General features: G+C 42.5%; 1 protein-coding gene across 1 annotated transcript; it reads left to right on the top strand.

The window, feature by feature from the left end:
• The first annotated feature begins 7,123 nt into the window (after positions 1-7,123).
• On the top strand, positions 7,124-11,544 carry slitrk2 (SLIT and NTRK-like family, member 2). Its single transcript, XM_005949558.3, has one exon. The coding sequence runs from the start codon at positions 7,831-7,833 to the stop codon at positions 10,705-10,707; it is 2,877 nt and encodes a 958-aa protein (XP_005949620.1). The 5' UTR covers positions 7,124-7,830; the 3' UTR covers positions 10,708-11,544.
• The last annotated feature ends 4,506 nt before the right edge of the window (positions 11,545-16,050 follow it).

The following is a 16,050-nucleotide window of genomic DNA, read 5'->3' as shown; positions in this document are numbered from 1 at the left end:
CCTTTTCAAGCTTATTCTCTTGCCGGTCGTGCGATCGAACATTGCAGCGGACCACACAGCAAGAACGAACTATGGCTATGCTTTCGCTCCTTTTTCACTTAGACCCCCAAAATGGCGGATCGGGCCAAAATCCTTTCCACGCCCACCCCCGTGACATCACGCTCCAAAGCCCTATTAGGCTAATCGTTGTGTCACTTCCGGTATTTCAGACAATCCCTTTCCGTCAAGGATTTTTAATTTGTTGTGGGGTTTTTGTATTTTGTTGTGGGGTTTTTGTAATTTGTTGTGGGTTTTTGTAATTTGTTGGGGTTTTGTTATTTTGTTGTGGGGTTTTTGTAATTTTGTTGTGGGCTTTTTGTATTTTGTTGTGGGTTTTTGTAATTTGTTGTGGGCTTTTTGTATTTTGTTGTGGGCTTTTTGTATTTTGTTGTGGGGTTTTTGTATTTTGTTTTGGGGGTTTTGTATTGTGTTGTGGGGGTTTTGTAATTGGTTGTGGGCTTTTTGTATTTTGTTGTGGGCTTTTTGTCATTTGTTGTGGGGTTTTTGTCCTTTGTTGTGGAGTTTTTGTATTTTGTTGTGGGGTTTTGTTATTTGTTGTGGGTTTTTTTTAATTTGTTGCGATTTGCACTTCCCAGCCACCATATATAACTAACCACACACCAACTGAAAATAAAACTCAAAAAAACTCCAAAGTTCCACACTGTGCATGAACCCTAGACTCCTGGGTAAATGTTCAGAAGATGATTTATGGAACCAGTCATCCCAATGTCCAGTGCTAACTATTGTTTCTCTTTTTTTTATCGAGAGCACACAAATATGAATGCTTTTTTTCACCACCACTATTTAATATGTGATTGTTGTCTACTGAGTTGCTACTGGAGGAGTCCCCTATTTGCATGTGGGGTTCCTGACCCCCTATTGACAACATTTTGGGTGGAGCATCACATCCATGCAACCTTACTGAACTTCATTCACCTTCAGCTTCATTGTGACCAATGTGCAAGGGGATACAAGTATACCCAATGCCTTTCCTCCAGGTCAGCTCCAGTTTTTGCCCCTCACCAGAAGATTGGTTTCAGATCTCAAGCTCTGCATTGCGATTTCGACTATATTTAGCCAGGATCTCTCAAACTCGCACCCTAAAGGCAACCTTGACAGTTAGCAATTGGATCACCAGGGTCTGTGTCTACTGGCACCCAACCCCTATAGCACTGGGTGGTGGGCCCAAGTTATTAATTCAAGCTGCTCCCGGCTGGGGCCCATGTACTAATGTCTGGCCGCCTGGTTTTCCCCTTGAGTCCCCCTCTCAGCAGGATAACTTTATCCCTTGTTTGCTTTCTCTTCATGGGTGCTTTCCAAAATGCTATCTGTCTGACATATCAAACAGGTCAGACAAATAGCAGGGAGACCCTATCAAGTCCAAATTGCCCCTGATAATACAGCTCCTTGGATCATAAGGGCACACAAACCCCGCCATCATGGTAAGGTGGCGATTAAGGCAGAGGAAATTACATCCTGATGTAAGAACTGCTTCGATATTGTTTAGCTTTTTATTGATGGGCATACTGGGTTAAAAACAATTTAATTGCTCTTTAAGTCTCACCTGATTAAATTAATTGCAGTGATTTCATCAAATTAATTCTACAATTTGAAATGCTGATGAAATTAGACCCATAATATTCCTGTTTAGGTTTATTATTTGCCCATTCACAAAGATTTCTGCAGGCTCTCTAGTGATACCATAGTTTACCCTGCTTTGCCCTTTGCTTTCGTTTTCTCTCTCCAACACACCCACACATTCACGCTTCGGGTACAGTTGTCTTCAGTGGCCTGTGATTGAGTTGACAAATGTGCTGTGGAGAAGCACTGACAATATATACCCACCTGGTCTCATGGTGAAACCTGCAGGCTTTTCTACCCAGCACTCCCTTCACCCCATCAATCATAGCCGAAATGTGAGGTGGCTATCATTCTCAGTAAAAAATAAACAAAGAAAAGGCTGGCTCACAGTCATCATTATGTGCATCACTCTCTATCATCATTTTCCTCACTGATGCTATTAGGTGATATATTTAGATTGCAGGTGGGTCTCAGTGAGGATTAACTTTAAAAATATACTTGTGAAATAGCCTACCGCTTCTACAGCAGCTGTCTTTACAGCCGATGCTCTTTTTTTTTCCAATTCATGGAACATAACCAGAGCTGGACCAGTCCTGTCAGACTCAGACATGGAGAAAATCATCCTCACCTTTGTGTCTTCACGCCTGGCCTGCTGTCACAGTCCTCAGGCAGGCTGCAGTAAGGCCACTGCACCAGCTGAGAATGCTGCCTGCAGGCTTCACCACAGCTCCCACATCACTCCCTTCCTGACTCTACTTTCACAGGAATGAGTTAGTTAACCCTTCACAAATCGCATATCAGTCATGCCATGGTGTTGCTCCAAGTTCTATACAGAAGTACCAATTATGCACCTTTAACCTGAGGTCATCTAAAGATGGCCTTCTCTATTTAGGTTCAAATCAAAAGAAGATTTAATTTTTTGTGTGAAAGAAAGAAAATTGTAAGCAAAAAAAAAAAATGACTGGGTTTAATCTAATGTTAACTATCCTGTCCACCTAATATTTTCAATCTTTCAGATGAACTGCATATGAAAGATGGACATAGCTTCAAAGTCTACCTTGTGACTGACATATTGCTATTCTATGATGGTGACATGTTTGTCGGGTTCTTAGACAGATCCACCCTTTGATTTCAAAACACAAAGACAATGACATCAAAAGCCATCAGCTCGAGCTGCTTGGACCTCAGGTTGACTACTGCTAAAAAAGTATATTTGCATAAAATCCATAACTTGTACCTAATTTTGCATCTTTCTTTAAAAGGCAAATTATTTTCTCAGTGGTGGACTGTTGCCCGATAGCAAAAATCTCAGCTGGGCCTTTGTGTGTAGAGTTTGCATGTTCTTCTTGTGCGTGCCAAACATATGTATGTTAGCTTAACTGATCATTCTACTTTAACCACAGATGTGAAGTAAATAAAGTGCTCTATGAATGTATGCTAAGAATATGTCTTGTAGTCTGAAGCGCTGTATAAATGAAAGTACATAACACTTAAGTAAAGATTTCTCACCAGAAGTTCCAGACTGATCTCCATTAAGGAACAAACCACAGGAGTACAAATAAGTACACTCTGCAAACGGTACAATGCTGGTACGTCAGAGCGTAAAGCTCCAGTGAAAAGCCATTTTAGCCTGAAAGGCATAAGCTAGTTTTTCTAACATGAAAGTGCTTGAAGGATTTGGGGAAGCAAGTTTTATGTTACTGTACTTCACAACTACTTGATGAATGAAAAGAATAGAGCAACATATGGGTGCATATAATGTACTATTACACTGTTTAGCATAATTAAAGGAACACTTTGAAAACACATCAGATCTCAATGGGGAAAAATCCTACTGGAATCTATACTGATGTGACTTTGTAATGTGTTAGGAACAAAAGGATGTCACATCATTATGTAGAAATAAAACTAAGTAGTTTGTATGGCCCCAACATGCTTCTGTGCATGCCTGACAACAGTGCATGATCCGAATAAGCCAACAGATGGTGAGATTTCCTTCCAGATCTGGAACAAGGCATCACAGTCTGGACAGTCTGAGGTACAACCTGGCGACATTGGATAGACGGAAACATAATGTCCCAGGGGTGTTCTGATGGATTTAAGTCAGTTGAGCATGGGTGCCAATTAGTGCTATCAACTCCTACATCCTCCAGGAATTGTCTGAATACATGAATCCCGAAATTGGTGCACGTCAGCAAGAACCCAGAACTCACTGCACCAGCAATGGTCTGACAGTGAGTCTAAGGATTTCATCCTGATACCTAATAACAATCAGGATGCTGTTGCCTACACTGTTCCAAAAAATAGTAATGTCAAATGATTTTACTGTGTATTTTACAGATGTGTACTGTTTTTCTAGAATAGCATTACATTTACATAAGTAGACTGTGATCTGACACGTCAAATGTAAAATAACATAACATCACTGTAAATGTAATAAAACACATTTTACTTGTTTGTTAAATATATTTTGTTGTACATATGCATATTTAGATCGTAAAAATACATCCAGAAATGTCTCCCATCATGCCTTGGGGCATGTGCTGCTGTTTAGATGTTCTTGTTTTATTGTTTATGGTTACGTTACTTTTAACTGTTATCTTGAATGTTGTGTTTACGCCGTGGTGCAGCGTCACTGACAGTTGTTGTTTTGTAGAGAGAGTGCTGTACCATGAGTGACTTCTGTTGTGCTGTTGTTGAACCTTGAGGCATATTGTAGCACCACAAGTGTTTTAATAAAGAGCTCCCCCTACCAGCTTGAGGTTAAATATCAAGCTCAATCTCTCTGTGAGCTTGTTTGTTAAGATTTCTCTTCATGCCACAATGTAAAACATTGCACGGACATGCTGTGCTAATTACATATTTTGAAAAAGAAATGTAGAGGTAGGAATTGCAATTAATATAAATAACATGACGCTAAGCATCGGCCAATGAATGTGAACTAACAACAAGGTCGCGGGTATGGCTGCGACCGTAGGAAAAAACCCTAATATGAAGGTATTTTACTGTGAATTTGACAGTAATGTTCTGTTCTTCTAGAATATCATTAAAGTTACGTAAATAGACTTTGACGTCACATTTTGAATGTAAATTAACGTTAAATCACTGTAATGTAATCAATGTAATACAACATAATTGTCATGATTATTAAATGTATCTGTCCGTACATATGCATATTTCGATTAAAATAATTCACAAATGTATCATGATTTCACAAATATCTGTCCGTTATTTGAAAGATTGAACTGTTGAATTCAAATGTAATGCTATGGAAAAGTATATAACATGAGCTCTATAAGCTTGTGTTACATCACATAAGTATTGTTGTCGTTGCTAGTTCGGCCGTTCGTGGCTCAAGAGTTGGCATTTTGCCTTGTGATCAGAAGATTGCCGGTTCGCGCCCTGGCTCCGACACTCTCCGTCGTTGTGTCCGTGGTCAAGACTCTTCACCTACCGCCTACTAGTGATAGCCAAAGGGGCCGATGGTGCGATATGGCAGCCTCGTCTCTGTCAGTTTGTCCCAGGGCATGCAATCAATTATTACGTAAACCAACTGTTAACTGTATATTTCTGTACATTTACGTATTATGATTCATATTTCCACATTCAGTGACCTTGTTTATAGGTAATTTCATTGTTTGATCGCGTAAAAATGTTCCTAATTTAATGTCTAAAAGCACTTGGAAAAGGCAGAATCCCATGTCAAATTAGCACAACAAACTCTGTTTTCATTACTGAAAATAAAACCGTATTTTTATGGGACAGTTATTTTCTGTTATTTTACAGTCGTATTTTTGGCGCCCCAGCTGCCGGAATATTACTGTTTTTTTAAGATGTTTTTTTTCCTATTTATAGGTGGTTTCATTGTTTAATCACATTAACATGTTCCCGATTTAATGTTTAGCGACACTTGAAAAAGGCGAGATCCCATGTCAAATTAGCGCAACTAATTGTATTTTCATTACTGGAAATAACCGTATTTTTATGGGACAGTTATTTTCTGTTATTTCACGGTCGTATTTTGGCGCCCCAGCTGCCGGAATATTACCGTTGTTTTAGGATGTTTTTTTTAACAGTTTACAGAGGTCTGTGCATCCCTTCATGGATATGCCTCCCCAGACCATCCCTGACCAACCACGAAACCAGACATGGTGCATGATATTAAAGGCAGCATAACCTTCTCCATGGCTTTTCGAAAACATTTCACATCTATCACATGTGCTCGGGGTAAACCTGCTCTCATGTATGAAAAGCACAGGACTCCAGTGGTGGACTTGCCAATTCAGGTATTCTATGGCAAATGCCAGTCAGACTCCACAATGCCAGGCAGTGAGTACAGGGCCCACTGGGAGACCTAGGGCTCTCGGGAAGTCTGTGCCAACAGGAACAGGATGAACAAAGGAGCGGACAAAGGTCCTGCTGATGGGTTTAGGACATTCTATGGCCATGTTCAGCACTCCCAGAGTTAAAAAAAAAAACAGTCAGAAAAGAAGGGGAATAAAGAACGGCAGTGGTCCCCACCTGTAAAAGCATTCCTGTTTTGGCAGTTGTTCGTTAAGTTTATTTTATGTTAATTGGTGTTAATTTCATTAACACCAAAGCAACTGAAACTGATTAATAGTCCCTCTATGATATAACTGAACAGATCAATATCCCAGAAGTTTCACTTGCTTGACGCTGTACTCTGATTAAAAATTATTCCTTTAAATGTTTTATATTAATCTCTAATGGGCTCTGTTAATTAGAATAATTTCAAGTTTACTTCTTCCTGACATTAATACCATCTCTGTACAGTAAAGGGGTGTGTGAACATGAAAGCGACATACGACAAAAGAAAAGTAACAGTGAGAAAATCATGAGACACATGGAGATTGTAAAGAGGGCTTTCCTGCCTCCTAGTGGTGTCATGGGTAACATATACATATCTTCAAAAAAGAAAGCTACAAACGAATCTTCTCGCGATAGACAAAATGATTTCTGTAATTCAGTTTCTGTATTACTCCATTTACACTTTTTGCACGTTTTGCAGGTATACACCGTCATTGCATTTGTATTTTCTGCAGTACGGGTAAGAATGTGCTGAATGCACTTTAAATTGTTACAATTGTGGCTTTTAAGTGATATTGTGTAACAGCTTCCAGTTTGAACTTACTTTGAAAAGTAATCTTAAGCTTTAGAGAGCAGACCCCCCCAACTTCCATTTCTAAAACCACACACACACTGATAAACTTATAGCATCCCTTATTTCTAGCTAAAACGTTCTCCTTGTTTGCAGAGACAGGAGTAGAATTCGCATTCACTTTGGGAAAAGATAAGTTTGCTATGCGGTCGGAGTCAATAAAAAAGACGTATCGTTTTGCGGGCTGCTGGTTTCCTTCTCAGCCCGTCTGTGTGTGTGTGTGTGTGTGTGTGTGTGTGTGTGTGTGTGTGTGTGTTGACTGTGTAGGTGACGTAACGGCCCCATGGGCTCCTTCCTCTCTCTCTCAAACACACACGAACGCAGTCGGGCAGCAGCAGCAGCAGACGCTCAGTGCTGCTCTCAGTGTGCGGAGCGGAGGAGGAGGACAGCACAGGCTGTAGTTATGTCTCAGCTCCGGGAATATTTCTCTCCTGTACTTCTCTTTCAATCACAGCACTGCTTTTTCTCCTGTTTTCTTTCTGCGAACTCACTTTTGCCCCCCTCTTTTCTTTAAAAGGGAAAACGAAGAAAAAGAAAGAGGGTTATAAGGACGGCCAGTAGTGTGTCATGGTGCATCTTTGCGCAATTTTTCTGGATCTTTTTTTTTAAGTGCTTTTTCCTGCCTGGACTATAATGGAGCGCCTCTTCTGCGTGGAGTGGAAACGAGGCAGCGTTTCGCGGCCACTGTCTCCCTGTGAATATTTGGCTGCAGCCGCTGCTGATCTGCGTGAAACCGCTGAATAAATCGGAGCTCTCTTAAAGGAAAAAGAGGGTTGCAGTAAGCGGCTTTTTTTTCTCTGCCTCTGACAATGTGCCAAGTTCATCCAACAAGCAGGATCCCGGCGATTCGCGGTGGTTTGTGTCTTTTGCTTGTCAAGGATAGATTACATTTGTGAGGGATTTAAAACAGTTTTTGGAAATCATTGTGAAGGTCAATGGAAAGATTTGCGCATCCCCTGTGCGTCACGGTCCCATTTTTTATACCAAATAACGGCGGTGCGCCTTTTCCCCCCGCGCGCCTCTGAGCTTGTATGAGCGCGTGTTTGTGTCCGTGTGAGCGCCTCTACCTCCTTTTTCTCCCCTCTCTCCCTACAGTGAGGACTCACTCCCAGTTTTTTTTCTTTTTTTTCCCACCCCCATATCTTCCATCCCAGGCTCGTGCAGCAAACTTAAATGCTGGATCTATATTTCAGCGACCTTTCCTGGCTGTAAAAATGCTGAGCGGCGTCCTCTTGCTGAGCGTCCTCACGGTCACCAGCCTGTCACCGTCCGAAACGGAGAGCCGCAAAACTTCAGCCTCCAAAGATATCTGCAAGACGCGCTGCGTCTGCGAAGAGCGAGAGAACATCCTGAACATCAACTGCGAGAATAAAGGATTTACCACCGTCAGCCAGTTTCAGGCGCCTCCCAATAAAATCTCCCAGCTTTTTCTGAACGGAAACTTCCTGTCACGGCTCAGCTCAAATGAGTTCGTCAATTACGGCAATGTCACCTCGCTGCATCTTGGAAATAACGGCTTGCAGGAGATCCGACCGGGTGCTTTTAACGGGCTCCGCTTCCTGAAGCGGCTCCACGTGAACAACAATAACTTGGAGGTGATTAAAGAGGACACGTTTACAGGATTGGAGAGTTTGGAGTATTTACAGGCAGATTATAATTATATCAGTGCCATCGAGCCTGGCGCTTTCAGTAAACTGAACAAGCTCAAAGTGTTGATCCTCAACGACAACCTGCTGTTGTCTCTGCCTCCTAATATCTTCCGCTTTGTGCTCCTTACGCATTTGGATTTACGTGGTAACCGACTGAAGATGCTGCCCTTTGCGGGGGTCCTGGAGCACATAGGTGGCATCATGGAGATTCAGCTAGAGGAGAACCCGTGGAACTGCACCTGTGATCTAATCCCCCTCAAATCCTGGCTGGACACCATCTCTGTGTTTGTGGGGGACATAGTGTGTGAGACGCCATTCAGGCTGCACGGCAAAGACATCACACAGCTCATAAAGCAGGATCTGTGCCCCCGCAGGAACGCAGGGGAGCGTGTTCACCCTGCCTCCGACTCTCATTTTCCAGGGGCCCTGGCCCCGACCTACCACCCTGGTATTAACACCCCCACCCGAGCCCCAAAAGCTTCTCGCCCTCCCAAAATGCGCTACAGACCCACCCCTCGCCTCTCAAAGGACAAACACGTCTTTGGGCCCATAATGGTTTACCAAACACGCTCCCCTGTGCCCATGCTGTGTCCCAGTGTGTGCGTTTGCACGTCACAAAATCCAGAGAGTGGACTGAACATCAATTGCCAAGAGCGGAAGTTACACAACATTACTGAGCTTCACCCCAAGCCCTCCTACCCAAAGAAACTCCACCTCACTGGTAACTATTTACAAATGGTTTACAGAACTGATCTGACTGAGTACAGCTCGCTGGAGCTGCTGCATTTAGGGAATAACAGGATAGCAGTGATTCAAGAAGGCGCTTTTGAGAATCTCACAAACCTCAGACGGTTATATTTGAATGGGAATTATATTGAATCACTCTCTCAGTCTCTCTTTGCTGGTCTGCAGTCTCTCCAGTATCTCTATTTGGAATATAACATCATCAAGGAAATTTTACCACAAACATTTAACTCACTTCACAACCTTCAGCTGCTGTTTCTCAACAACAACCTGCTGCGATCCCTCCCTGACAACGTGTTCGGAGGCACCATGCTAACAAGACTCAACCTGCGGAATAATCATTTCTCCTACCTTCCAGTTCGCGGTGTTCTAGACCAGCTGTCTGCATTCATTCAGATCGACCTGCAGGAGAACCCCTGGGACTGCACCTGTGACATTGTCGCCCTCAAAAACTGGATGGAGCTGTCCAGTACCAGCGTGGTGGTTAATGAAATAACCTGTGATTCCCCCTCGAAGCATGCGGGGCGCCTACTGCGCTCCCTTCGCAATGAGGCCATCTGCCCTGAGCCCAGCGAGGTGCCCCCACTGCAGCAGGCACCCCCTACGAAAGCTCCCACATTAATCAGCCCTCGCACTGAAGCCCCCACCCCCTCTTCCTCTTCTTCTTCTCCCACTTCTTCCCTGTCTTCTTCTTTCAGCTCAGTCAGCCCCACTGAATCCCACCTCCACACCCCTGAGTTACACCCCGAGGTCCCCCTTTCAGTCCTCATACTTGGGCTCCTTGTGGTTTTCATCTTGTCGGTCTGCTTTGGCGCTGGCCTCTTTGTTTTTGTTCTAAAACGGCGCAAAGGGGTCGAACACATCCCCACAGGTGCTAACAACTTAGATCTCAACTCTTTCCAAGTGCAGTATGGCTCCTACGCTCCTGAACCAACCCAAGACAAAAGCTCTGAAAGCCACGTTTATAACTACATTCCCCCACCCGTGGGCTCCATGTGCCAAAACCCCATTTACATGCAGAAGGATGGTGAACAGGTGGCTTATTACCGCAACCTGAAGGAGCTCAGCTTTGGGCCTCTGGACACAAAGAAGGACGACATCCTTCACCGCAGCCCAGGGGCCTACACCATCAGCACAGTGGATTTTATGGATAAATCTCCAACGTCATGTGGCTTGGTCACCCCGGAGCCTCCTGAGATGTTGTATCAGAACTTAGGGGAAAGGCCCAACAAAGAACTCCCCACAACGGCAGGCATCCCTCCATTCACCTACAACTTTTGCACTCTGCCTAAGAGACCTTGCATCGTGCCCCCTTATGAGGCTGCCACAGCACGGAGGCACATCAGCAACCAGGACAGGGTGAACAAAACTGTGTTGTATGGCACCCCGAGGAAATACTTTGGGCCCGAACACCCTTCTAAAAATGAGCACCCACTCCTGCTCCCTGGAAAGCTAAAAGCAGAGCCCGACTACCTGGAGGTTCTGGAGAAACAGACTGCCATGAGCCAACTGTAAGATAGTGACAACGGCCGCATTCGTAATAATCACGCTGTTACTGTAATAATAGCCCTCTCTATATATCTATCTTATCTATCTGTGTTCAATCCTACATGACAGACTGGAAGTGAACAGAAGCCTCTGATGATCTTTTTTTCTCTCTCTCTTGCTTTTCTTCTCTCTCTTTTTTCTTTCCAAGATGTATAAAAGAAATATAAGAAGTATATTATTATGCAGGTCTATTTTTTTCTTCTGGAAGGTATAAATTATTTCTTCATTTTTGGAAAAAGGAAATTCTAAAAAAAAGAAAAAGACTTTGATGACAGCAGGTATCCAAAATGGGCAGGACTGTGTACAAAAACTGTATTTTATTTTCCCAGTGACAAAGACAAAAAGAGTTATTCTTTGTAGAAGAGGACTGACATTCCTGTACATATTTAGCCTACACAGATAAATGGTGAGTGTTAAAACCATCAAAGAAAACCTTTTCAACACCCGACAAATGGCGAAATCATACAATACTTATCCCAGAAAGTGCCTTTGCACTCAACTATTTTAGCAACGATGCTCTCTGCAAACTGGAAATGTCCTTTTTTCTTTTTCAAAGTGCTGTATTTTAAAGAAATCTTTATGTAAAATAGAAGATTTATTTGTCCGTTTCAAAAGAAAAAAAAGGAAAAAAATGAACTCGAGACTGGGTGTGAAGTTATATGTTGGTTCCTGCCAGGGAAGACCATATTATTTTGCTATGTGTCTTTGGAGCTGTACAACTTCTAGACAACATTGTATGCTATAGGGGAGCAATACAGTGCGGCAAAGCAGCGCAATTAAATTTTCACTGAAGCACTTTGTCAAGATCCTGAGTTGGGAGTGAATTTTGTTTCCACTGTGCATGATTATTTTTGGATGTGGTGTTACACTGTGCCGACTGCTGTGTGTGTGTGTGTGTTTGTGTGTGTGGTTACAGCCAGAGAAAATGAAAATAGAGCCTGCCTGCAGCTCCTCCTCCTCCTCTCGCACTCACTCTGTCTGTAATGAAATGTGATGGGCCCTCTAATGATTGACGAGATTTCTTTTTTCTTTTTTTTCCTTTTCTCCTGCAGCTGAAAGATATTTCCTGCATTCCTACCAAGCAGCAGATGTCAGTAAATGTCGGCTTCTGCTCAGTCATCATTTGCTTGTCCAGGGAGTTTACAGAGGTGTTGGCGAGTCATGTCCAAGTGACCCCTAAGACATTTTTTTATTTTCATTTTCTTGACTGTCTGACCAGATTTAGCCCAAAGATCTACATGTGTTTCTTAGTGCTCTGGGTCTGGGTTCGGGTTTGCTGGCTGTCTTGCAGATGTACTGAAGTGGAAAACTGGCTAATCATGTCCAAGGCTGTCAGACTATAATCCTGACTGAAAGGGTCAGGATTATAACCTTGATATCAGAGGGCTGAAGAACTGAATGTGGTTGAAAAGTGAAATGGGAAAAGTTGTCATTGTAAAACAAAGCTTGGATCAATTCTTTCAACCTTGAATTGTGTCTATGGGGAAGTTTTCTGTAGATTAAAGCTTGAAAAAGAAATAGTGGATAGTCAAATTAGCCATGTACTGCACACCAGGCAGATTTTAGAGCAGGGGAAAACTGGGTTAAATTTTCTACAGACATGATGGTTTAGACTTTTAGATCATACCTAGCTATATTTTCTGTGTTTGTAGAGCAAACAAATGCAGCATTTGATCAACCTTTGTTTGTCTTTGAGATGGCAATCATCATACAGCTACTCATCATGTACAAACCAGTACTAATGGGTGCTTTAAAAAATAGAATATTGTTATATATATATATCTACATATAAATGATTCTTTCTATTTCATGGTAAAATTTGCTTGAGACTGTCTCACTCAATATATATATTAATGATGTTAGTTTGGAGACGCATGCTCGTATTTTTGAAACACCAACATGTGATGCACGTATCTCTCAGACTTTAAGTTTTGAACCAACTTTAGCCTTTATTTAATTATTTCTAATGTGCAGAAAAGATTTTCAACCAAATTTTGACATAAAGGAATGCTTCTTTAGAGGTCACGACTAGATTTATCCCTAAAATCAACATCCATGCACTTCGAGGGCTTGGTGGACAGGATTTGTAGCAATGTGGCAGAAGAAGGCGACCTCTATTTTCCCTTTGTGACTCAATATACTTGATGACTTCTTTTTCTAAACATCTTTTCACTTTTCACTTTATAGCCTCATAACATCACCTGGTGGCTGGCAAATCACAGGGGGTAGAGTTAGGGTTGGACTGCATTCTTGGCAGTTTAGAAGACATTATCTTCTGAGTCTCTTACATACATTTTGACCTTATACATCTTGTGTCAGGAAATTTCTTTTTGGGTATTGCAAATAGGTGAAACTTGCACATAAAGAAGTCAATGTAAACCAGCTCCAGGTCTCAACAGGTCACCAGCAATCATGTGGATGTTAAGAGTTTAACCAGATGTCAGTGTTTTGTAGTTGTCTAGCAAAGCTACCTTTTTAAGTTATTTTTAAGAACCTTTTGCAAGGTGGGACCTCCTTTGTGGCTAACTTAGCCATTCAACACTTCCTTGAAAATCCATCCCCAGTGTGGGTCACTACAAGGTTCAGTTTTTTCTTCAGCAGGGTCAAGGGTTTGTCCAAATATCTCATAAGTGCTCACGCTTGTACTGTCAGAAAAGAAACCAGCTGGACTTGAGGGAGGTATGTAAATAGAGAATGTGGCTTTTTCTTTTAACAACTGCTCCTTCTTGAGCATTTTAATCTTGCAGGAGAGAAGAACTGTCATTAATGTTGCAATTAGAAGTAGTAGGTAGCCCCTTGTGAGTAAGCAGTAAAAGGAAACTTGAAATAGAGGGCAGGCTGCAGTATGCAGAGAGCTGACAACATTTCTCCACATGTAATGCCAGCTATTTGGGTTCTACTTGGCTACTTTGTGAACTTTGCATTGAGTAGAATTGTTCTCATGGTGGGGGTACCATTTCGAGGAGCAGTAAAAGAAAATGTGCTGCACAGCATTAAGAGGTCTGATTTTCCATGACAGCAAGCTGCTGTTGGAAAATGACTGCTGTTTGTGTCATCCCCCTCTACACTTTTTGGCCTGTCCTCCTCTCGTTCCCAGGTGTGCGACATGGATGAACTCTGCAGGCCACTCTAATGCTAATTCTGTTTTCTGCCCTTCAAGTCCTACCCAAGTTGACATTGGCTCTTTGTATTCTGTGTGAATGGCCTCCCAGCAGCCGAATTCTTCTCTTCCCCCACTTCTTCCTTTTTTATGTCCCTGGCTTGCTGCCCTCCTTCACCTCCTCCTCTGTCTTTTGTCCTTGTTTTCCTGCCTCTGCTGGATAACTCCAGGCTATTGTGTTGCTGTCCAGGGTGCTGAAATGTTGTCGGTAACAGGGCCTCGTTCCAATCTGATGGCTAGGACCTGCAGAGAGTCTCACGCCAAGGAGATGAGTACGTTTATACTCCATTTCATTGAAACGGTTGTATTTTCCAGTGTTCTTTTTTTGTCTGTTTTAATTCAGTTAGAAATCCTTGCTCTAAAATAGGTCTGCTTAAGCTTAAAGGCATTGGGCGAGCCGTGCATATTGCATATGTACAGCTACATGTGCTGCTTTGAACTTTTGTGGTTTGCTACAAGATGATCTGGTTGCACTGAATCATATGAGAAACTATAGTTTAGAAAAAACACCTTTCAAATGGAAAGCAGATTTTCAGATCTTTTTACCACATCTCCCAGTCGTTCAATGACAGAACTATGGACTTTCTTTTTTTGCTTGATTTTTTTTAAATCTTGTATGCTTGATGTCTTCATTTTTATGGTGAACCTATGTCACTTTCTTTTTTGTTCACCAATCAGTTGTTGGCCCTCGTATGGCACCAGTTCCACAGGTCTGTGCTGTTGACTTTTGAATGATGTAAGGCATCTTCATAACCTGTGCATAGGATGAATTCTTACAACAATTCTCTTTGTAGCTACACAAATGGACTCAAACATGTGACCATGAATCAAACATCAGCTGGCTGCAGCTTTCAACAGTAGTTTTGTCAGAACATTAGTGCTCTGCTCAGACGCACACAGACCTGCAGGTTCGGCCCTCCTGGTCCTCTCCTGAACCTCCAGAGCATAACCGTGATGTTCACCATCAACATAAGCTGGTGGAGTTTGAGTTCATCCAGATGCAGAAAAAGAGACTGATTGGAGAAACAGCTGCATAAAATCTAGGACTACCACAACAGCAATCTGGTCAATAAACCTGCCAGTTGGGAAAATGACTAGAAAGTCCTGGGTTGGCTTGTTACCAGTGACTGAACTTTCAAAATAATGATAACAAAACCAAAACCAAAAATGGTCATTTACTATATGAGTTAATATACCTGGGCTAAAGAACAAGATCATCATAGTTCAACATTTATCCCAGCAAAAGTAAATGAACTGGTACATAAATAGTGCTTTTCTACTTTATTTGAGCGCTCAAAGCACTTTCTTATTTCAAGCCTCATTCACACAAGTGCTTTTTACCCAACATTCACACACTCACACATGAGAATTACATCAACTGGCCATAATTATCTATTTGTCCAATGAGAGTTGAGCTACTTACATCACCGGACCATTGGAATGCAAAGTTTCCGTATTAGTTCTGTAAACTAGTATTAGCAGGCAGGAGCCTGACTTTCTCTCAGTAGGCAGTGTTTTGAAATAATATGATTTGCAGCCAGTTCCTGAGCAAGCACACTGCAACCCTGAACAGGTAATAATAATAAAACAAAGCTCTCTCTTTTTAATGTTGTTCTGCTATTCCCACTGAAACACCTCATTTACTCCAAATCCTCACCTTTTCTCTACCCGTTCCCCTGTCTTTCTTCTTCCTCCCTCTCTCGCTCATGGCCCCTTAACTTTTCTTTTTTGAGACAGCGTATCGAGTTGCTTTCATCCACGGTTTCTGGTGCAAAGGCGCACGGCGTGCGAGAGGGTAGGGGAATGCTGCGGTAAGCAAAGCTGTGAATGCTGTCATGCGGGCTTCCTTTTTAACAAGCTTCACCATTTCAGCTGCCGCGTGAATGGGAGGGGAGAAGCAAGAGAGAGGGAGAGAGAGGGAGAGAGAGGGAGTGCTGTTCATTCCTCTCCTTTTCTGAAAATGGAGTGATTTTCCTTCCTTGGGCACAATAGGTCCTCTGTGTCTTTTTAGTAGCTGTGAACGAAAGAGAGGGAATGCTAGCATGCGGACATGAACACACACGCACACGCGCACACACACACACACACACACACATACACACATACACACACACACACACACACACACACACACACACACACACACACAG

Source organism: Haplochromis burtoni, unplaced genomic scaffold, assembly GCF_018398535.1.
Source record: "Haplochromis burtoni strain Fernald_Lab_line unplaced genomic scaffold, NCSU_Asbu1 Contig_670, whole genome shotgun sequence".
NCBI lineage: Eukaryota > Metazoa > Chordata > Actinopteri > Cichliformes > Cichlidae > Haplochromis > Haplochromis burtoni.
This window is presented reverse-complemented; position numbering and strand designations above follow the sequence as displayed.